The sequence below is a fragment of the Giraffa tippelskirchi genome, chromosome 3 (assembly GCF_054371585.1).
Source record: "Giraffa tippelskirchi isolate mGirTip1 chromosome 3, T2T-mGirTip1v1.2.pri, whole genome shotgun sequence".
Taxonomy (NCBI): Eukaryota; Metazoa; Chordata; class Mammalia; order Artiodactyla; family Giraffidae; genus Giraffa; species Giraffa tippelskirchi.
The window spans coordinates 147,586,113-147,606,435 of NC_137277.1; the positions used below are offsets into that span (position 1 = coordinate 147,586,113).

General features: G+C 42.3%; 1 protein-coding gene across 4 annotated transcripts in view; it reads left to right on the forward strand.

The window, feature by feature from the left end:
• The first annotated feature begins 190 nt into the window (after positions 1-190).
• Positions 191-20,323, forward strand: part of LOC145542616 (aldehyde oxidase 1) — a 77,330-nt gene continuing 57,197 nt past the window's right edge. For 3 of the 4 annotated variants that reach the window (XM_081581796.1, XM_081581798.1, XM_081581797.1), the window contains exons 1-7: positions 191-353; positions 7,818-7,875; positions 11,257-11,353; positions 14,177-14,285; positions 15,985-16,111; positions 18,323-18,384; positions 20,124-20,213. In XM_081581796.1, coding sequence (XP_081437922.1) covers positions 309-353; positions 7,818-7,875; positions 11,257-11,353; positions 14,177-14,285; positions 15,985-16,111; positions 18,323-18,384; positions 20,124-20,213 — 588 coding nt within the window. In that variant the 5' untranslated portion in view covers positions 191-308. The remainder of the gene's footprint in view (positions 354-7,817; positions 7,876-11,256; positions 11,354-14,176; positions 14,286-15,984; positions 16,112-18,322; positions 18,385-20,123; positions 20,214-20,323) is intronic. The other variant, XM_081581799.1, reaches the window with a different exon arrangement.

The following is a 20,323-nucleotide window of genomic DNA, read 5'->3' on the forward strand; positions in this document are numbered from 1 at the left end:
CGAAGCGATGTCACAGGACCTGCTGTATCTGCTAAGAGGCGGGGGAATGCAGCACAGACGCCCGGCCCCTAGGCGAGGAATTCAGGATCCTGTCAGGAGATCCCAGCCAATGGTCGCAGCGCGGAGGGAGCCGGGCGATGACGTCCTGGGATCCGGGTAGAGTTTTCCTCGCTGGGCGCTCCCAGAACTTGGCATCTTAAGTGCGACTTGAGCCTTCGTGTTTAGGCTCCTTCGACTCCTTCTGCGTGCCGGGGCCCCGGTGCCGGCGACTCCTCCTCGGGACCTTCGGACCCTCGGACCCCGCCACCATGGAAGGGGGCGCCGAGCTGCTCTTCTACGTGAACGGCCGCAAGGTGAGCGCGCTCCCGCGCTGCCCGTCCTGTCCTGCCGGGTCTCCCGGTGCTGGGGCGCCGGGCCCCGGGCTGCACGCGGGTTTGCCTGCGCGTCCCACCTGCACCGTAGGAGCAGGGAAGAGAAGCGTTTTCTAGGATTGCCTGGATCTTTGGGCCCCCGCCTTCCTGATGTTCCTTTCCCCTCTCAAGCCCACCCCACCCCATCAACAGGAAGAGAAATGATTGTTCTTATTCAGCAGAGTCCGTACTCTCGAATCTTCCCTTGTCAAACTCATCAGCAGACGGGAACTTCTTTCGTTAGGCCTCAGCTCTTGGGTGCGTTTGGGTGAGCGGAGAGCAGTTTGGAGTCAGGACAGGGCCACAGAGATGGATTCACCAAGACTTCTCACTCCCGTCGTCTCCAAAGTTACAGCACCTGGCATCGCTGAGCCCATGTCCGGCTCTGAGGACTCCAGGGTCCTCACTGGGTCCCCTGCTGGCGCGGCGGCCGTCCTCTCGGAAGCCAAGCTCGCTCCGTAGATCCTCTGGGGCAGTTCCAGCCGTTGCCGGAGGTTTGGAGGCAGCAAAGCCCCCAGAGGATCCTTTAAAACACCCTCAGCACGAAGCCACAGACGGCTCACTCTTCCTGTTGTCCCAGCACTTTGCAAGGGGGATACCGAAGCAAGAAGGTGAAAGTGAAGTGAAGTGAAAAAGGCTCGGTCGTGTCCGACTCTTTGCAACCCCATGGACTATACAGTCCATGGAACTCTCCAGGCCAGAATACTGGACTGGGTAGCCTTTCCCTTCTCCAGAGGATCTTCCCAACCCAGGAATTGAACCAGGGTCTCCTGCATTGCAGTGGCACCCCACTCCAGTAGTCTTGCCTGGAAAATCCCATGGACGGAGGAGCCTGGTAGGCTGCAGTCCATGGGGTCGCGAAGAGTTGGACATGACTGAGCAACTTCACTTTCACTTTTCACTTCCGTGCATTGGAGAAGGAAATGGCAACCCACTGCAGTATTCTTGCGTGGAGAATCCCAGGGACCGGGGAGCCTGGTGGGCTGCCATCTATGGGATCACACAGAGTCGGACACGACTGAAGCGACTTAGCAGCAGCAGCAGCACCTGCATTGCAGGTGGATTCTTTACCAACAGAGCTCTCAGGGAAGCCCAAGAAGGTGAAAAGTCTTCCTTAAAAGCAAACAATGTATTCTTTTTAATGGCTGAGTAATATTCCATTGTGTATATGTACCACAGCTTCCTTATCCATTCATCTGCTGATGGACATCTAGGTTGCTTCCATGTCCTGGCTATTGTAAACAGTGCTGTGATGAACATTGGGGTACACGCGTCTCTTTCAATTTTGGTTTCCTCAGTGTGTATGCCCAGCAGTGGGATTGCTGGGTCATATGGCAGTTCTATTCCCAGTTTTTTAAGGAATCTGAAACTGGAGCCCATTATACAGAGTGAAGTAAGCCAGAAAGAAAAACACCAATACAGTATACTAATACATATATATGGAATTTGAAAGATGGTAATGATAACCCTATATGCGAGACAGAATAAGAGACACAGATGCATAGAACAGTCTTATGGACTCTGAGGGAGAAGGTGAGGGTGGGACGGTCAGGGAGAATAGCACTGAAACATGTATATTATCATATGTGAAACAGAACACCATTCCAGGTTCAATGCATGAGACAAATGCTCAGGGCTGGGGCAATGGGATGACCCAGAGGGATGGGATGGGGAGAGAGGTGGGAGGGGGGTTCAGGATGGGGAATACATGTAAACCCATGGCTGATTCATGTCAATGTATGGCAAAAACCACTACAATATTGTAAAGTAATTAGCCCCCAACTAAAATAAATAAATTTATTAAAAAAATAAAGCAAACAATGGGGCAAGGGCTGTGATACCGGCCTACCCGCCTTTGCGGCAAGAGCCTGACTTTCCCTGACTGGCCCTGGGACTCACCTTGAAGCTAAGGAAAGTCAAGTATCATGGCCTCTCACTTGTGAGGCCTCCTCTAAAACCCTGAGCTTAATTTTGAATTTGGATTTTGTATCATTTTTCTTAAAGAGTATTTCCCCAAATCAAGTAAATTCTAGGTCCTGTTTAAAACCTTCCTCTGTACCTGCTGCCTGAGTTTCACACTGGATAAGATGAGTTTGTTTTTCCTGAACCTTCCTGAAAGCCGGCCATTAGGATCCCCTCACAGGACTGCTATGAGAGTGAACATGATAAGGATTGAGGTGGGGGGTGAGTTTGAAGTGGTCTTATGGTGTCATTTTTTCTTCTTACGCATAGTTGAATGGTGCAGTAGACACAACTGTGGCCTTTTTATTTGGACAAACAAGGATTCAATTCCGGCTCTAACTCCTAGGGAGACAACATAACCTACCCTCAGTTCCTCTGCTAAAAGGAGATAGTACTACTTACTTCACAAAGAATGGTAGTGAGTTTTTAATCCATTGATTTAAGGGCCTGCTCTATGCCAGTATGGCCTTCCCAGGTGGCTCAGTGGTAAAGAATCCGCCTGCTAATGCAGGAGATGGGGATTCAATTCCTGGGTAGGGGGAGATACCCTGGAGGAGGAGTTGGCAACCCACTCCAGTATTCTTGCCTGGGAAATCCCATGGACAGAGGAGCCTGGCAGGCTCCAGTCCCTAGGGTCGCAAAGAGTCAGACATGACTGAGCAACTGAGCACATACATGCATATGCTAGTGTTCAGTGCCCTCAGGGCACTCAACAGAGCACAGAAATGACCAAGTCCTTCTGGGGAGGCAGACGACAAGCATATAAATAAATGGAAATGTATCATGTCAGGCAGTGATAAATGCCAGGATGAAAAACAAAGCAGAGTGAGGGGACAGAGAATGGATGCGAGCTAGTGCTTCAGGCAGAATGGACGTTCAAGACTGGATGAGAGGCTGACATTTGGGTGGTCACCAGTATGAAGTGAGGAGCAGGTGTCTGAGGGAAAAGCACTCTACACCAAGGAAATGGAGGTGCAAAAATCCTCAGAGACAAGGATTTCTTCATGTTCAGGGGACAGCAAGGAGACTAGAGGGCCTGGAAATGTGGCCAGGGGCCAGATGACTAGGGCTTTTTAGGTGATGGTAAGGGTTTTGGTTAAAGGAGGAAATAGGTGTTTGAGTCTAGCTTCTTCTCCCCCTCCTCCCTGCCCTGCTCCCAAACAAACTGTAGTGGAATTTTTAACATAACAGCTAATGATAGTTTGTACTCTATTGGTTTTTAAAAATAAATAAGCTGGTTCTTAACCGTGGGCTTGTTTTATCTACGGCCAAACATCCTATGATTGTTTGGAACGTGCGTATTAGAAATAATGATTTTGTTTTTGCAGTTGCCCTGTTAAATTATGTCAACCTTTCTCTTTCCTGCCCCTCCCTTCCAAGTTCTGTTAGGTATGTGCTTCAATCCTGGCAAGCAAACCTGACTGCCACATGGATAGAATTAGAATAAAGTCCCTGAATCAGAGAGTGAGGGGCTGTTGATGAACGAGGAAAAAGCCACCAAGAAGAGGGGTCATGAAGTCAAACATAACCTCTGGGATTAGAGTCTTGCCCTTGAAAAGAAGTTTTGAAGCCAGTTAGGAGACTGAGTAATGTGACTGCCCTCTGCTCTGTGCTTTTTGTAGTATCCCCCCAAGTCACTGGGTTTCCCTGGTGGCTCAGAAGGTAAAGAATCTGCCTGCAACGCGGGAGACCCAGGTTTTATCCCTGGGTCGGCAAGATCTCCTGGAGAAAAGAATGGCAACCCACTCCAGTATTCTTGCTAGGAGAATTCCATGGACAGAGGAGCCTGGCAGGCTATAGTCCATGGGGTCCCAAAGAGTCAGACACTACTGAGTGACTAACACTTTCACTTTTCATTCCCAAGTCACCAAAATGTGTCACTGGGCAGGGGCTTAGGCCGTGTATGTTGATCATAGACCTAGTTGCAGAGAGATTTCTGAAATCTTCACCTGTAGCCTCCAGAGTACGTGACCCAGTTCACTTACCTGGAGTTGAAGGAGGAAGAGCCCATGAATAAATTATGCCCTCGATGCCACATCACAACATATTTCAGGAACTGGAGCAAGTTGTTCTATGAGGCAGTGACGTATAGAGATCAAAGATGTGGGCTTTGGAACTAGCTAGGCATAGATTTGAGTCCTGTACTCTCTGCTCTGACTCTCAGTAGTTTTGTGGCCTCGAGCAAGTGTCCTCACTGGTCACCCCCTCCAACCTCTTTCCCAATTCCGAGGCTATGATATCCCACAATACATGCCATTTCTGCCCATTTTCCTCCTCTTGGCTTTGCTTATTTTCTGTTCTTTTCCCCTTTTCTCTCTCCTCCTGATCTCCTTTTTCCTTCGTCTTTCTGCCTCTGTCTTGTGTCTGGCAAGGCCGCCCCTCACAAGTCATGAGCCCTGCACAGAGGAAGACCATTTCTCAACCTTGTGTAATGTGAACTTGACATCTCCCAAAGGGCCAGTGGAGATACACAGGGACACATGCTCCCCTTGTAACATGCAAGGTTTTGCTGAGACAAGAACATGCAATGACCCTGACCTGAGAGCTGGTATCATCTCTTCCAACCAGAGTCAGTAAGGATAACTCCCTTCCTCATTGCCCCTCACCCCCCAGCCACCATCTGAATCCTGACCTCCCTGTTTCACTCCAAGACCTGCCAAGACAGGGTGCATGCCAGATCCCTTCCTCACTTCCCTCCTCCAGATGTTCCAGTCACCAAATCAAGAAAAATAAACACATTTCAAGTCAATAGTCCTTTGAGCTAGACTCCAATCTCTTGAGACATCTCTTGGAACAAATACCCAAACAAGCAAAATCTGCTCTTCCATTAATTCCTCATGAAAACACAAATATCTCTCAAGCCTAAAATGCTCTTCCTTGTTACCCAGATCCTATCTCTCCCTTAAAATTGGGCCTCTGTGGATTCACCATCATATGTATGAATTAGGGTTAATTTCAGCTGAAAATAACTCAGACTCAAAAATAAGTACTTCAAATAAGGTACAAGTCATTTTTACTTTTACATAAAGGATATCTGGACAGAGACATTGCATTCTGGGCTGGTTCAGAAGCTTCACAGTGCCATCTGAGATCCAAGTTTCTTCTCTCTTTTTCTGCTGTTGCCATTAATGTGTTGCCTTAGGGTCTAAAGTAGCTGCTGGCATTCTAACCATTTCATCTTTATTCCAGGCTTCAGGAAGGAAGAAAGCTGGCTAGGAGAGACAGCTAAAAGTTTCTGCCACCATTATTGGCTCTTCTCCATTTTTCTTTCTTTTCTTCTTTTTATTATGTCCCACTCTGTGAGATATCATCCCTCCCTCCTTAGTATCCTCATAGCAAATTATACATATCAAGTTATTAACTTAAATTAATTAACATTTATTACATCCTTATCATATACCCCCAGCACCTAGTTCAGTGTTAGACATGAAGAATAGTGGATGGTGATTTCTCTCAGGATCAAGAGAGGCTTATGCATACACAGATAATTGTGATGTAGGGTAACAGGTTCTGTGAAAGATGTGTGGACATTGACCACGGGAGCACAGAGGAGGATGGTTGCTTGGAGCAGAGAGTGGAAGGCAAATATTAGATGGTTGCACAGCCCGCAGGAGAGAACATCTGAGCAGGGCTTCAAATGGCATACAAGATTCTTACAAGCAAAGAAGAGAAGTGGGAATCCTATAAGCAAAAGATAAAAGTCCCTGCACTACTAGGACCAGCCACTTCTGGTTAAAGTTCATGTGACCAGAGTTCAAGGTACATGGGTTGAGTGGCAGATGATAGAAAGTTTATCAAAGAAGTCTTGTAGCTATGGGAAGGAGTTTGAATTTCTTCTCCTATTCCAGAAGCTGGTAGAAATTCACCTAAGACCCACTCAGTGTAATTCTTAAATATGCATGTTTTCTGGTTCTCTCTCCTGGAAATCCTGATCCGATAAAGGTTTCATTTTAGCAAGCACCCTGAGTGATTCAGGAATTCCCAGCACAGCAGCGCGGCAGCCAGGAGTAAATGTTGGATTTAGGCAGACACAGGAGATGAGCAGACTTGGATTTTAAAGAAGTCCCTCCAGTAGTGGTAGAGAGGATGGCATCTTGGATGCCAAGAATGCAGGCAGGCGACCTACTAGGCAGCTGTTATCATTGTCCAGGCTGGAGGTAATAAGAGTGGATTTCAGGGAGTGACAGGAGAAGTGAAGGGTGTTTAGAGAATTGTTCTGGAAGTGTAAATGGCCAGGACATGGTGATGCTGATTGTGGTGGATTGAAGGAAGGGAAACATAGAAAATAGCACAGGCTTTTTAAGTTTGGCTGACCTAGGAGATGGTGGGTCTATTAAACAAGTTCAGGAAAAGAAGGAAAGAAGTAAGTTTGGGAAATAAAATATAGAATTCCATCTGAGGGCCAATTAAGTTGGGGGTACCTGAGGGCACTTCACAGTTTTCTTGTATTGCAGTATGTGTATACACACACACACACACACACACACACACACACACACACACAAGTCATTTCATCCATATTATATTGCAGTTTCTTCTAGGGTACAGATCCAACCTTGGTAACTGGCACCTGCCTGACTTTGCCCAGCCTATAGCCACTTAGAATTGAGGGTTAGGATGCATCTATAAAATAAGCATATGTACCCTCTTCACCTACTTCCCAGTAGGGAAAAGTGGTATAACATGGGTGAAGGATGAACTCTAGTTCTGAAATTGTGAAGAAAACCATGCTTCTATTTATGAATTTAAAAGAAATCCAAGTTTCAATTAAGAAAGGGAAAACATGATCACTTTGGAAAACATAACTGATCATGACATTTCAATCATGCCATCCATTAGATGCTGCTGTTTTAACTGCCACGCTGCTAGACTGCCCACACAAACTTGCTCCTTAAGTGTGTTTTTGCTTGCATATATTTGTATCAATTGGCATATGCATTTTATCTTCTCTTTTGTCTCTTAGATTTGGGAGGAATGGATGGTTATGATCGCTTTCTGGAAATTGTAATTCTTTGAATATGATAGACAAACAAGTCTTTAAAAAAGAAAAAATCTGTATCAACTTCTCAGAGGTCCAGAAAACCTCCCCTACCTCTCTGTCTGCTATTTTCAGTTCTGCTGTTATCTTTTCCCTCACTTGCTTCAGACTTTGTAGAAGTTGGAGAGAAGTCATTAGTGTTTTATTACTAGAAACAACCACTGCCTTAGAGAACAGTGATAGCTCAGGACCACGGACAGTAGCAATGTAGTGGTGGGGCTCACGATTTAGACTATACACTTAAGAGAGATGACTTGTATATCACAGGTCTTCCACAAACATTAAGTCAAGTTGAGAATATAAAAGTTAGTTAATATGAATCTTCATGAAATTAGCATGAGCCACCCATGTAAATATTCAAACTCTCTCAACTTTGTGTGTTAATCTCTTATTTTCTTTTGGTACAGGTGATAGAGAAAAATGTTGATCCTGAAACAATGCTATTGCCATATCTGAGGAAGAAGCGTATCCTTTGCTTTGAGTTGCGTATGTGTGTGTATGTGTATGTGTGTATAACCCTGATACCTTCATCAAGTGATATTTTAAGTATCTTTTTAGACCCACACTGAGTCATATCCCCTAATTTGAGAAAGTCCTACACCTGAGTTTTGTAGACAATGCACAGTTGCGCTTATCAGAGAATCAGGTTCTTTCTAATCTCTGTTTTGGCATTAAATATATTGGGTAAAATGGAGAATAGCAATAGGAATTAAAGCAACAGATGCTGACATAGGTTAATTTAGCATCCATTAGAATTAAGAGTCACAATATTGCTCTTCTAACTTCAAGGACTAATCATCATGCCCATTAGGAAAAGAGAGCACAGAAATCTCCTAAAATGGAAGTGAAAGAACAATGGAGGAATTAAACCTGAAAATGTTACCTTGAAAAAACTGCCTAAGTAAAAATCATCTAGGGAAGGGATTCTTATCCTGCTGTTCATGAACTCCAGTGGGCTTCCAGCAGTCTGTGGACCCCAACACATTGTATGCAAACTTGTGAGACAATGGGAATTTGTACCTTTTTCCCCAGAGAAAGTGAAATTCCCCAAACAGCACACAACTCAAACAAAAACATAATAACAATTTTCTGGAAGTCATTCAAGGTTTTGGGGCGTAAAAGCAATGAATACTAATTCCCTGGTTATCCTTGGTACCAGTGTAATGTTTAAGATTTGTTTCATTTGTGAGTGACAGAAAATCCCAATAGCAGTAAATAAGATAGAAGTTTATTTCTTTCTCATTGTGTTATTTCAGGTTCTCTGGGAAGCAGACACCAAAAAATGAGATTAAATATGCAAGAGTTTTATTAAGAAAAATGCCTGAGTGAAATAGAAGGGCAGTCAGAGAAGATTTAGACCTGGAACAAAGAGAGAGAAGGCTGAGTGGAGGAGTCTCAGACTGCTTGTAATCCAAGGCAGATTCATCCAAGCCACTGAGGGTGGTTGACAAGGACTCCCATACACCTCCATAGCTCAAAGCCACTAGTGGGAAGCAGCCCATGGGAGTCATGACCTTGATGAAAAGTGGGGTGATAGATATCCAAGTGCAGCAGCTGGATCTCTTGGTCAGTTTTCCTCTATGTTGGAGGAAGTCTAGATGTTGAAGCACATTCTCATGGCTGTGATATTTACATAAAGGAATCCTGAAGGTAGGTCAATCCAGGCTAACAAAGCAATGTCTCAAAATTATCAGGGGCCGAGGTCTTTCTGTCTTGCTGCTTCACCCTCCTCAGCATGAAGCTTTCTCCTCATGATCATAGATGACTAACTGAGATCCAACCATCATATCTGAATTCCAGCACAAAGGAAGAAGTAAGGGATGAGGGAGGGGCAACCCTCTCCCTTTGAGGGTGTTTCCATCCTGGAAGTTATACAGAGCATTTATGCCTCTATCTCTGTGGTCAACATTGTTAATGATCCCACCAAGCATGAGAAGAGGATGGGAAAATGTACCTTTTCTATTCCAGGCAACCACGTGTGTAGCTCAAAATTTAGCATTTCTATTACCAAGAAAGAATGAGAGAAAAGATATGGGGAAACAACTAGCAGTTTCTGCCACTGAGAAACAGAGAAATATAGCAAATGTGGATAACATGACACAAATATTCTAAGAATTAATTACACTTTGACATTTTAACTTTGTATGTCATCAAAGACACATAAGGAAAGAACAGATATGCGAGGTACTCATACCTACAAATCCTCAAGGCCATTTATATGTGTAGACTCTTCCTTCTTTTAAGTTTGGCCCTCTTTTTGGCAACCTGAGGTCCAGTTGTTTTAAAAATGAGGAGACTAGACATAACACCCAAATGGGGGACTTTCCTGGCAGTCCAGTGGTTAAGACTCCACGCTTCTACTGCAGAGGGCACAGGTTCAGTCTCTGGTTGGGGAACTGAGACCCGTGTGCTCTGTAGAGCATCAAAAAAAAAAAACAAACACACACACACAAATGACATACACACAAATGAAAATCAAGAATTTATAAGATTATAAATAATAGCAGCTAAGATATACATACATCTGCCGGAGTCCTGCTCCAGCTGGTCCAGGGGTTCCCTCAGGATGGACGGCGTCGGCGAATGAGAAGACACAGCAAGTCTTAGCGTCTCCAAAAGTCTTCTGACGTTATTGCTTTCAAGACAGCTTTTATATTTTTAGTGGTACATAGAAACAAATGTAAAGTGTAGGGTCATGCCAAATCAGATCAATGGGTCAGCAGTTTTTGACCCTTATCGGAACCAGGACACTGCTTGTGTTTCTTAGTTACAAAAGGTTTAAAGTCATTTACATCATCTTCTGGCCTGGAGGCCTGCTAACATCTCGTGACTCCTTTATTGATAAGAGTTGATCAGCCAGAGCACTTTTGTGTCAGGCACAGAAAGTACCAGAATTACATTTTTTAAAGAATACAGGCACAACAGATTATGACAAAGAAAGAATTTATAAACTCAGAGTTTCAAGGTAAAACCTGTTTTCTGTAATCTACCTTACGCCTTGAGCCTAACAGAAAAGAATGTGGTCCCATACAGTTATGGTATAGCAAGCTGAAACAATGTAGCACAAGGGTCAGTTTTTAGCAAAATCACCAGCTGAATTAACAATTGTCTTATTATTTGTATTAAAGCTCAACTTTTATTCATACAAGTCTCTAACTATTACATTTTCATTATATAGGCTAAATATGTTAAGAATAAAAACATATTGAGTAAATATAGACCAAGTAACAGTATTATAAAGTAATATTTTTTATATTTTCTAATAAGCCTTTTTTCTTACGACGGGCTCTGTGCCCATTGGGGCTTTATGTGTGGAAGCTCACAGTATTGTTTATTGTTAAGGAGCAGTTATGCACATTAGCTCCAAAGACACAGGTATATTTATTAAACAAACCAATATGCTAGTAAGAGGAATTTAGATTAGTATATCCGATACCTTAGATAATTTTATTAGGGTGTTACCGTTCAGGGGCCTTGTTGATTAACGTTTCAGAATGATCTATTTTGATAGAGAATCAGGAAAGGCCTTTTGCCTAAGTCATAGAAAATAAGAAGAGGTTTATCATAGCCAACATCAGAAAGACAGACAGCACCTTTAAGGTGAGGGCTGAGGCAGCCTCCTGAGAATCCCTGAGGCCTGAGAAGCCGTGCTCGATCAGTCCTCTTCCTCATGACTCTGTCATGGGTGAAATCTCGTGAGCTGGCTCCCAGCATACATCATTTGATTAATAAGTATTGAACTTAACTGCACATTTAAGAATGTTTGATGGTGTTGTCTCCTAAGGTCAGAGCTGTTTTGCAAAGAAAATTATGGAAGACACATTATCTTTAACTATGCTTTTCCAGTCCGATTCACAGGAACTAAATATGGCTGTGGAGGGGGAGGCTGTGGTGCCTGCACAGTGATGATATCACGATATAACCCCATTACCAAGAAGATAAGGTACCTTGCTGCAAAGTCTACATATGGTTGAATTTTTGTAGCTTTCAACTTTGTTGTTTTTCCTTCCTTTGGTAAATATGCCTTGAGTACCTGCTATGTGACAGGAACTGTGGCGGACACTGGGAATGCAGTGATGCGCATCAAACCATTCAGGTTCCAGAAAAAATGTTACTTTCTCAGCCCTCCCTGATCACCTCCCCCATACCCATGCCCCATTTCACCTCTGCAGCTCCCTGCTCCCTTATTAATATATTCGTGGTACTTCTCATCATGTGTGTGCTGTGTGTATGTATTGCCCAAGTACATATGTATTGTCCATCGTCCCTCAGTGAGAAGATATACTCTACATCAGTTCAGTTCAGTCGCTCAGTCGTGTCTGACTCTTTGTGACCCCATGAATCGCAGCACGCCAGGCCTCCCTGTCCATCGCCAACTCCTGGAGTCTACCCAGACCCATGTCCATCGAGTCGGTGATGCCATCCAACCATCTCATCCTCTGTTGTCCCCTTCTCCTCCTGCCCCCAATCCTACCGAGCATTAGGGTCTTTTCCACTGAGTCAACGTTTCGCAAAGTATTGGAGTTTCAGCTTCAACATCAGTCCTTCCAATGAACACCCAGGATTGATCTCCTTTAGGATGGATTGATTGGATCTCCTTGCAGTCCAAGGGACTCTCAAGAGTCTTTTCCAACACCACAGTTCAAAAGCATCAATTCTGCGGCACTCAGCTTTCTTCACCGTCCAACTCTCACATCCATACATGACCACTGGAAAAACCAACAGCCTTCACTAGACGGACTTTTGTTGGCAAAGTAATGTCTCTGCTTTTAAATATGCTGTCTAGGTTGGCTATAACCTTCCTTCCAAGGAGTAAGCGTCTTTTAATTTCATGGCTGCAATCACCATCTGCAGTGATTTTGGAGCCCAGAAAAAAAAGTCAGCCACTGTTGCCACTGTTTCCCCATCTATTTCCCATGAAGTGATGGGACTGGATGCCATGATCTTTGTTTTCTGAATGTTGAGCTTTAAGCCAACTTTTTCGCTCTCCTCTTTCACTTTCATCAAGAGGCTCTTTAGTTCTTCTTCACTTTCTGCCAGAAGGGTGGTGTCATCTGCATATCTGAGGTTATTGATATTTCTCCCGGCAAACTTGATTCCAGTTGTGTTTCTTCCAGCCCAGCGTTTCTCATGATATACTCTGCATATGAGTTAAATAGGCAGGGTGACAATATACAGCCTTGACGTACTCCTTTTCCTATTTGGAACCAGTCTGTTTTTCCATGTCCCATTCTAACTGTTGCTTCCTGAACTGCATGCAGGTTTCTCAAGAGGCAGGTCAGGTGGTCTGGTATTCCCATCTCTTTCAGAATTTTCCACAGTTTATTGTGATCCACACAGTCAAAGGCTTTGGCATAGTCAATAAAGCAGAAAGAGATGTTTTTGCTCTTGCTTTTCCGATGATCCATAGGATGTTGGCAATTTGGTCTCTGGTTCCTCTGCCTTTTCTAAAACCAGCTTGAACATCTGGAAGTTCACTGCTCATGTATTGCTGAAGCCTGGGTTGGAGAATTTTGAGCATTACTTTACTAGCGTGTGAGATGAGTGCAATTGTGCAGTAGTTTGAGCATTCTTTGGCATTGCCTTTCTTTGGGATTGGAATGAAAACTGACCTTTTCCAGTCCTGTGGCCCCTGCTGAGTTTTCCATATTTGCTGGCATATTGAGTGCAGCACTTTCACAGCATCATCTTTCAGGATTTGAAATAGCTCAACTGGAATTCTGTCACTTCTACTAGCTTTGTTTGTAGTGATGCTTTCTAAGGCCCATTTGACTTCACATTCCAGAATGTCTGGCTCTAGGTGAGTGATCACACCATCATGATTATCTGAGTCATGAAGATCTTTTTAGTACAGTTCTTCTGTATATTCTTGTCACCTCTTCTTAATATCTTCTGCTTCTGTTAGGTTCCTACCATTTCTGTCCTTTATTGAGCCCATCTTTGCATGAAATGTTCCATTGGTATCTCTAATTTTCTTGAAGAGATCTCTAGTCTTTCCCATTCTATTGTTTTCCTCTATTTCTTTGCATTGAGTGCATCTTTAAATTTTTATGCCTTCCAGCAAGATTCCTCTCAGAACATTTATATCAGTTTGCATTCTTTTCAGCAGTCTATGAATTCCATTTTCCCAAACCTTTGCATTCTTAGCGCATTACGATTTTTAAAAATCTTCATCATTTTCTTTGATAAAAATGGTTTCTCATTGCTTAATTTGAAACTCTCTTGATTGTTATTGAGGTTGAACATTTGTTTCACATATTTGTTGGCCATCTGTAATTTTGTTTGGTAAAATGAGAACATTTTAGGAGTCATTTTGAGTTAGACATTTTCTAGCAGTAGATTTGTGGAACTGAGGAGTTCTGTGTTCCACATCCTGTTTCTTCTTCTGAGGCAAAACATCAAATTAACTTTATTGCCCAAGCAACCCCTGGCCTGGCGTCTGCTTGGAAGATGGAATATGCTCCAAGTGATTGTCACATGTGACTAGAGAAACGAATGTCAGCCCCTCCTTCAAGAGAAAAAAAAAACAGAATTAGTGGAAACTAATCTGGAGTTAGAATTGGAGGCCTAATTTGAATCCCATCTGACACTCCAGCTGTAATCCTGAGCAACTCATTCTGACCCTCAGAGTCTTCTGCAAAATGGCCATAAACTAAGGACAAAATGTCTACGCAAAACGTGGAATATCTTATAAAACCTGCCATATTGGAGGTGCTACTTTCCCACTAGATACAATGTAGTTTGTGCTTCTCTTTTTCATATGCAGACATTATCCAGCCAACGCCTGTCTGACGCCCATCTGTTCTCTGTATGGGGCTGCCGTCACCACAGTAGAAGGCATAGGAAGCACCAAGACCAGAATTCATCCTGTTCAGGTGAGAGAGGGCCTCTTCTTCATAGGGTTTCTGTGCTTCGAAAATCATTATTCACATGATGAGTTCCTGAAATTAACACAGTAGAGCAGTGGGCCCTGCTGCCTGGTCAGAGTCCACAGATGACACAAAGCGGGGGGCAGGAGTGAAACTTGGGACGTGTGACTGACTTGTTAGAAAAATACTTTTTAAGACCTGACAACTCTTTCCTAAAAAGAAAAAAAAAAAAACTTGACATCACTGGGTTGTTTTCTGTATTCTAATTAAATGAGACCTGTCCATTTTATATCTTCCAAACTCATATAGAAAAGAGAGCCATCTATGCATTGGGGGATAAAATCTTGTTATTTTTTTTTTCTATAAAGGGAAGTGTAACATGATTTTAAAATTGAATGAAAATCTCAGCTACCAAAAAGGTTTGTTGAATTTAGGGCTTATTTGGAAGCTATGTAATGGTAGCTGTCAATGAATTGTAAGGCTTTTCTCCTAAGGAGGCTCCTTATTAGAACTTTGCCTGAAGTGAAAGGACACCTCAGATTCCTGACTCTTTCAATTATTTATATGCTGCCCAGAAAGTGAAAGGACACCTCGGATTCCTGACTCTTTCAATTATTTATATGCTGTTGCTACTTGTTTTTGTCTAAGATAATGAGTACCACTTACGAGGACAGGAGAGGGGAAAGATAGGCACAGCGCAGAAAATGGGCAAGCTTCATATTCTTCAGGCAATCTTGGCTTCGGTTTACTTGGCTTCGAATGAAACCTTGTTACCTAGAGGGAGCAGATTCTGCCTGAATATGCTTGTGAGACGTGGCTGTTTGGAGGCATGAAAACACCCTGTCATTTAGTACCTGCTGCCCAGTTCCTGGCAGCAAGGTAACCAGACAACGGCTTCCAAAATGGGCTTGAACCATTGAAGTTAGACTCGAAAGAGAACAGGCTGGGGTGGGAGGCACGGAGATTTGGAAGAAAAATCAACCTTTTGATTGATTTTTCAATCAAAGGAAAGAAAAGAAAAGCAATCTTTCCTTCTTGATTGTTGTTTGGATTAATGATGGCACTTTGTAAACAAATTCCTGCATGCTAAAGCATTAGGGCTATATGCTCAGTTGCTCGGTCGTGTCCGACTCTTTGCAACCCCATGGACTGTAGCCCGCCAGGCTTCTCTGTCCATGGGATTATCCCAGCAAGAATACTGGAGTGGGTTGCCATTCCCTTCTCCAGTTAGGGCTTTACTGGGCAGATAAAGGCACTCAGGAAATCCTTAAAGTTTTTTCAACTTGAAGATAATTCAGTTCATTTATCTGAAGGGCTTCTTTTATCTCAGAAATCCCCATTCTGGACTACAGGTTGAAATACTCAGCAATCTTTTAAAAATATGTGTCGTTGACCCACCCCCAGAGATTCTGTCAGATGGTTTGAGGTGCTGCTTGGACCCTGGAGATTTTAAAGCTCTCCCCTGCAATTCCGAAGGCTGAGAACTTTTGAATGAAGCTCAAAAAGCTGGTGAGGATCAGTCATCATGGCTACCCGAGTCCAAGAAAAGGAGAGATAGCAAGGCTGAGAAGGATTTTCTGGGGCCTCTTCTCCAACTTTAATGTGCCTGTGAACCACCCAGGGATCTTGTTTGAATGCAGGTTCTGATTCAGTAGGTCCGGGATCGGGCCCAAGATTCTACATTTTAATGTTTCTATGCTTGCAGGAGAGGATTGCTAAGTGTCATGGCACACAATGTGGCTTCTGCACCCCTGGGATGGTGATGTCCATGTACACGCTGCTCAGGAACCATCCGGAGCCCACCCTGAGTCAGCTAAATGATGCTCTTGGTGGTAGGTTATATGTGTGTGTGCTTTAATTTCTAGTTTCTAAATGATGATGCTGATAATAGCTGTTAAACACTTGCCAAGTGCCACACACTGCATTAAATGCTGTATAAACAGAACTGCATTTACTCTTTATGATAACTTTATAAGGTAGGCACTATTATTATCTCCTATTTCATAGATGGAGAAACTGAGGTTTAGAGAGAGTAATTTACTAAAAATTATACCACCAATAAGTGGAGGAGTTAGTTTGTTCAAATCAGGTTTCAGACAAGACCCACATACTGCACTTGGCTGACACATTTCTCAAGTCTCTCTTAATCTATAAGGGTCTCCTCCTTGTTTATTGTTTGCTTATTTTAATAATAATTACAACACCAGTTTATTCATTTACCCTCCAAGGAATTCAGTTATCTCCAGTTCTCTCCTACTGGGGTGGGTGCTCTCAGGATGGTATTATCAGAGGGCTCCTGATGAATGCAACATGAAATCAAAGAGACTGACATCTTCTGGTGATACTTATTTCAAAGAACTGCCTTTATTTGGAGCTAGTTTATCAAATTCAGGAACTCGGTACGTGTGTGTGGAGCTGGTGCTGGGTCTTGGAAGAGTCTTCATTATCAAGATTCTGAACAATTCAGGGAGGCCTGGCATACTGCAGTCCATGGGGTCACGAAGAGTCAGACACAACTGAGCAACTGAACTGGCTGAACAATTCTAAAGAATAAGAGCCTTCCAAATGCTATTTCAGATGATATCCTCCATGGCTATTTGTCTCCCGTCTCCCAGGGACTTTATTTCTCTGCTGTATTACATGGGCCTAAAGCTCATGTACTCAATTCCTCTGCTGAAGTGTTCCAGGGAAGACAGGACTAAACAGAAGTAAAAAGGGGAGATGGTGCATAAGACACAGACTGTCTTTGGCCTTATTTCCCTTAGGTCTTATTATGCATTTGATCTCATGGCCATTTATGATGTAAACAAGTGACAAGAGGTTCTCAAGTTTTAGGGTGCTTGAGACTTACATGGGAATTTGTTAAGAATGAAGATTTCTGGGATCCAACCCCAGAGAAGTTGCTTCAGTGGCTTTGTTTTTTGAATGGATGCCAGATTTAGGGGTTGGAGGAGCACATGGGAAATGGACCACTGTAGAGAAATGCTGGCCTAATGATTTATTGTAAATAAATTGTGTACCCATTGCTTCTAAAGTTTAAAAATTGCCTTTGCTTCTATATAATACCTTTGACTTTTCTAGCAACTGAAGCTTAGCTCTCTCTTTTATTTTTAAATATAAAAATTTTAGCTTTTTTACATTGTCTTTTACTGATATTTAAAACCAAAATTTTTAATTGAAGTATAGTTGATTTACAGTATTGTGTTAGTTTCAGGTGTACAGCATAGTGATTGAGTATTTTTGCAGACTATATTCTATCATAGGTTATTATAAGAAAATAGATAAAATTCCTTATGTTATACTGTAAGTCTTTATTGCTTATGTGTTTTATATACTGTTGTTTGTCTTTGTTAATCCCATACTTGTAATTTATCCCTCCTACTTCCCTCTCCCTATTATAATCACAAGTTTTTTTTTTCTATGTCCATGACTCTGTCTCTGTTTTGTATATACATTCCTTTGTATTATTTTCTATTATTCCACACATAAGTTATATTGTATAGTATTTGTCTTTGACTTATTTCACTAAGCATATTTTTCTCTAGGTCCATCCACATTGCTACAAATGGCGGTATTTCGTTCTTTTTTATGACTCAGTAATATTCCACCACCCACACACACACACACACACACACATACCCCACATCTTCTCTTTAACACCACATCTTCTTAATATAATTATCTGTTGATGTCCATTTGGGTTGTGAAAATTAACTCCCAAATATTGCTGTAGACCAAGAGTTTTTGGCTTGAAATCACTGTGTTCTTTAAACAGCTGTCACAAGCAGAGGATATAATAACTGTTTGCAGAGAGAAAATACAAATAGCTGAATTGTTAGACTCTGCCTCAAGACTATCAGCCAAATATCCCAAATATCCCAAGTTGTTGATAAAAAGAAAAAATTTGACTTTGTGGATTTGGTGGACTGAAATGTCAAACAGCACTTCTTTCTTGGGTGGGGTCCTTATTTCCATCACTCACTTGGCCAACTGTGCCTGTCTCTAGATTCCTTGATTAACAATGCCGGGTTTTTCCCCTTCAGGTAACCTGTGTCGTTGCACTGGATACAGGCCCATAATCAATGCATGCAAGACCTTCTGTAAAGTAAGTAGAAAGGAGCACATCATTGAGTATATTTTTTCCCCGGTGAAATGAAATTGTAGGGGGTAGCAGATGTGATTAGAAGAATAGCCCATTGTTACTAATGCAGGAAGACTTCTTATCTCAAGGTCCATAATTGCTGTTTGTTACTTGATCTTGGGCAGGGCACCTACTCTGGTTCATTGAGCTTGCCCTGGTAACCACACGATAAGCACCTGAGCACTTTGACATTGGCTGTGGGTCATTGTTCTGAGAGATCTTTCCTGACCTGTTTGTCTGGATCAGGTACCCCATCCTGGTGCTCCTGTAGCCCTCTGAGCACACCCCTACAGCAGCCTTGGTCATATGGTGGTGTAATTGCCCATTTACTCTTTCGTCTTTTCGCCAGAAGGTGGTCTGCTTGGTGCTTCACCAGTGTGTCAGTTGAGTAGGCACTCAATCAATGCTTGTTGAATGAACAGATGAATAAACAACATTGAAATGAGGGACGTAAGATGAGCTTTTGGAATTTTTTTTTTTTAAAGGCATTTAGTTTATTTTTCAAAAAATATTTTTGCTAGAAGGTTTGAGTAATTTTACATGATCACAATCTTTAAATTTTTTCTGACCAAAAGGTACCATTTAAGTGGACAGTTTGTCTAGATCTGCTTTTGTTAACACCCAAATACAATTAGCACATATGATGGTATTCCCTAGGTCTTCTTAAATTATCTACAGGCCAGGAGGCAGAGCCTAGCACATAACAAAGTATGTGCTTTATAACTGCTGATTAGTTCAGTTTCATAACAATTAAGCAGAGCAGGTAGTCAGTATATCTAATTCACACTATTAACACACTGGTTCTTGCCTGAAGGGTCTGATCTTTGCAGAGCTCCCAGTTATTCCTTCCAACCCAGGAAGTAGTAAACCGCAACTGCAGAGAAGGGGGGCAGCTCTACTTAGGCCAGTGCTGGCGATGTCTCAGGTCTGTTCCTTTGTTCCAACTAGGAATTCAAGGTCACCAGTGTTAATTATAAATTCAATGATGATACGTAGAAAATAAAATGCAAAGCCAAAAAAAAGAGCGGCTGTGTCTCCCTTTCTTAAGAGAAGATTGGTTTTCTATGATTGAGAGAACTAAAAGTGAAAGTGAAGTCGCTCAGTCATGTCCAACTCTTCGCGACCCCATGGACAGTAGCCTACCAGGCTTCTCCGTCCATGGGATTTTCCAGGCAGGAGTACTGGAGTGGGCTGCCATTTCCTTCTCCAAAGCTTTTGGAATTTAAATGATGAAATAGTGCATCATAAGAACAGAGTTATAATAATAATACTTGTTATTATTAATAAAATATTTTACAAACAAATAAATTATTAATACCAAGTTATTGATAAATTATTAATAATAAATTATTTGTTAATAAAATATTAAATCAACCATTGTTGTTATGTGCCAGATTTTGTTATAAGATCTTTACAGCATGGTGGCTATAGTAGTAATACTGTAAAGGTTATCTGAAAGTTGTGAAAAAAATAGACACATACACACACACACAAATTTTAGCTATGTGAGGTGATGGATGTGTTAATTAACCTGGTTGTGATCATCATTTAACAAAGTATACATATAATATAATGTCAAATAGTCACACTGTACACTTTAAATATGTACAATTTTATTTGTTAATTATAGCTCAATAAAGCTGAAAAAATATTTGGTAGAATCAGCAATAAATTCTTGGTTATTTGTTTTTTTCACCCACTAGACTTCTGGCTGCTGTCAAAGTAAAGAAAATGGGGTTTGCTGTTTGGATCAAGGAATAAATGAATTACCAGAATTTGAGGAAGGAAATGAGGTCAGTGAAACCTAAATTGTTTTTAAGATTTTCCCAGGACATGAGTAGAGACCAAGTTACTTTTAGGAAGAAAAATGGCTGTGCAAGTTTTTGAGGTGTGTCAGCACGTC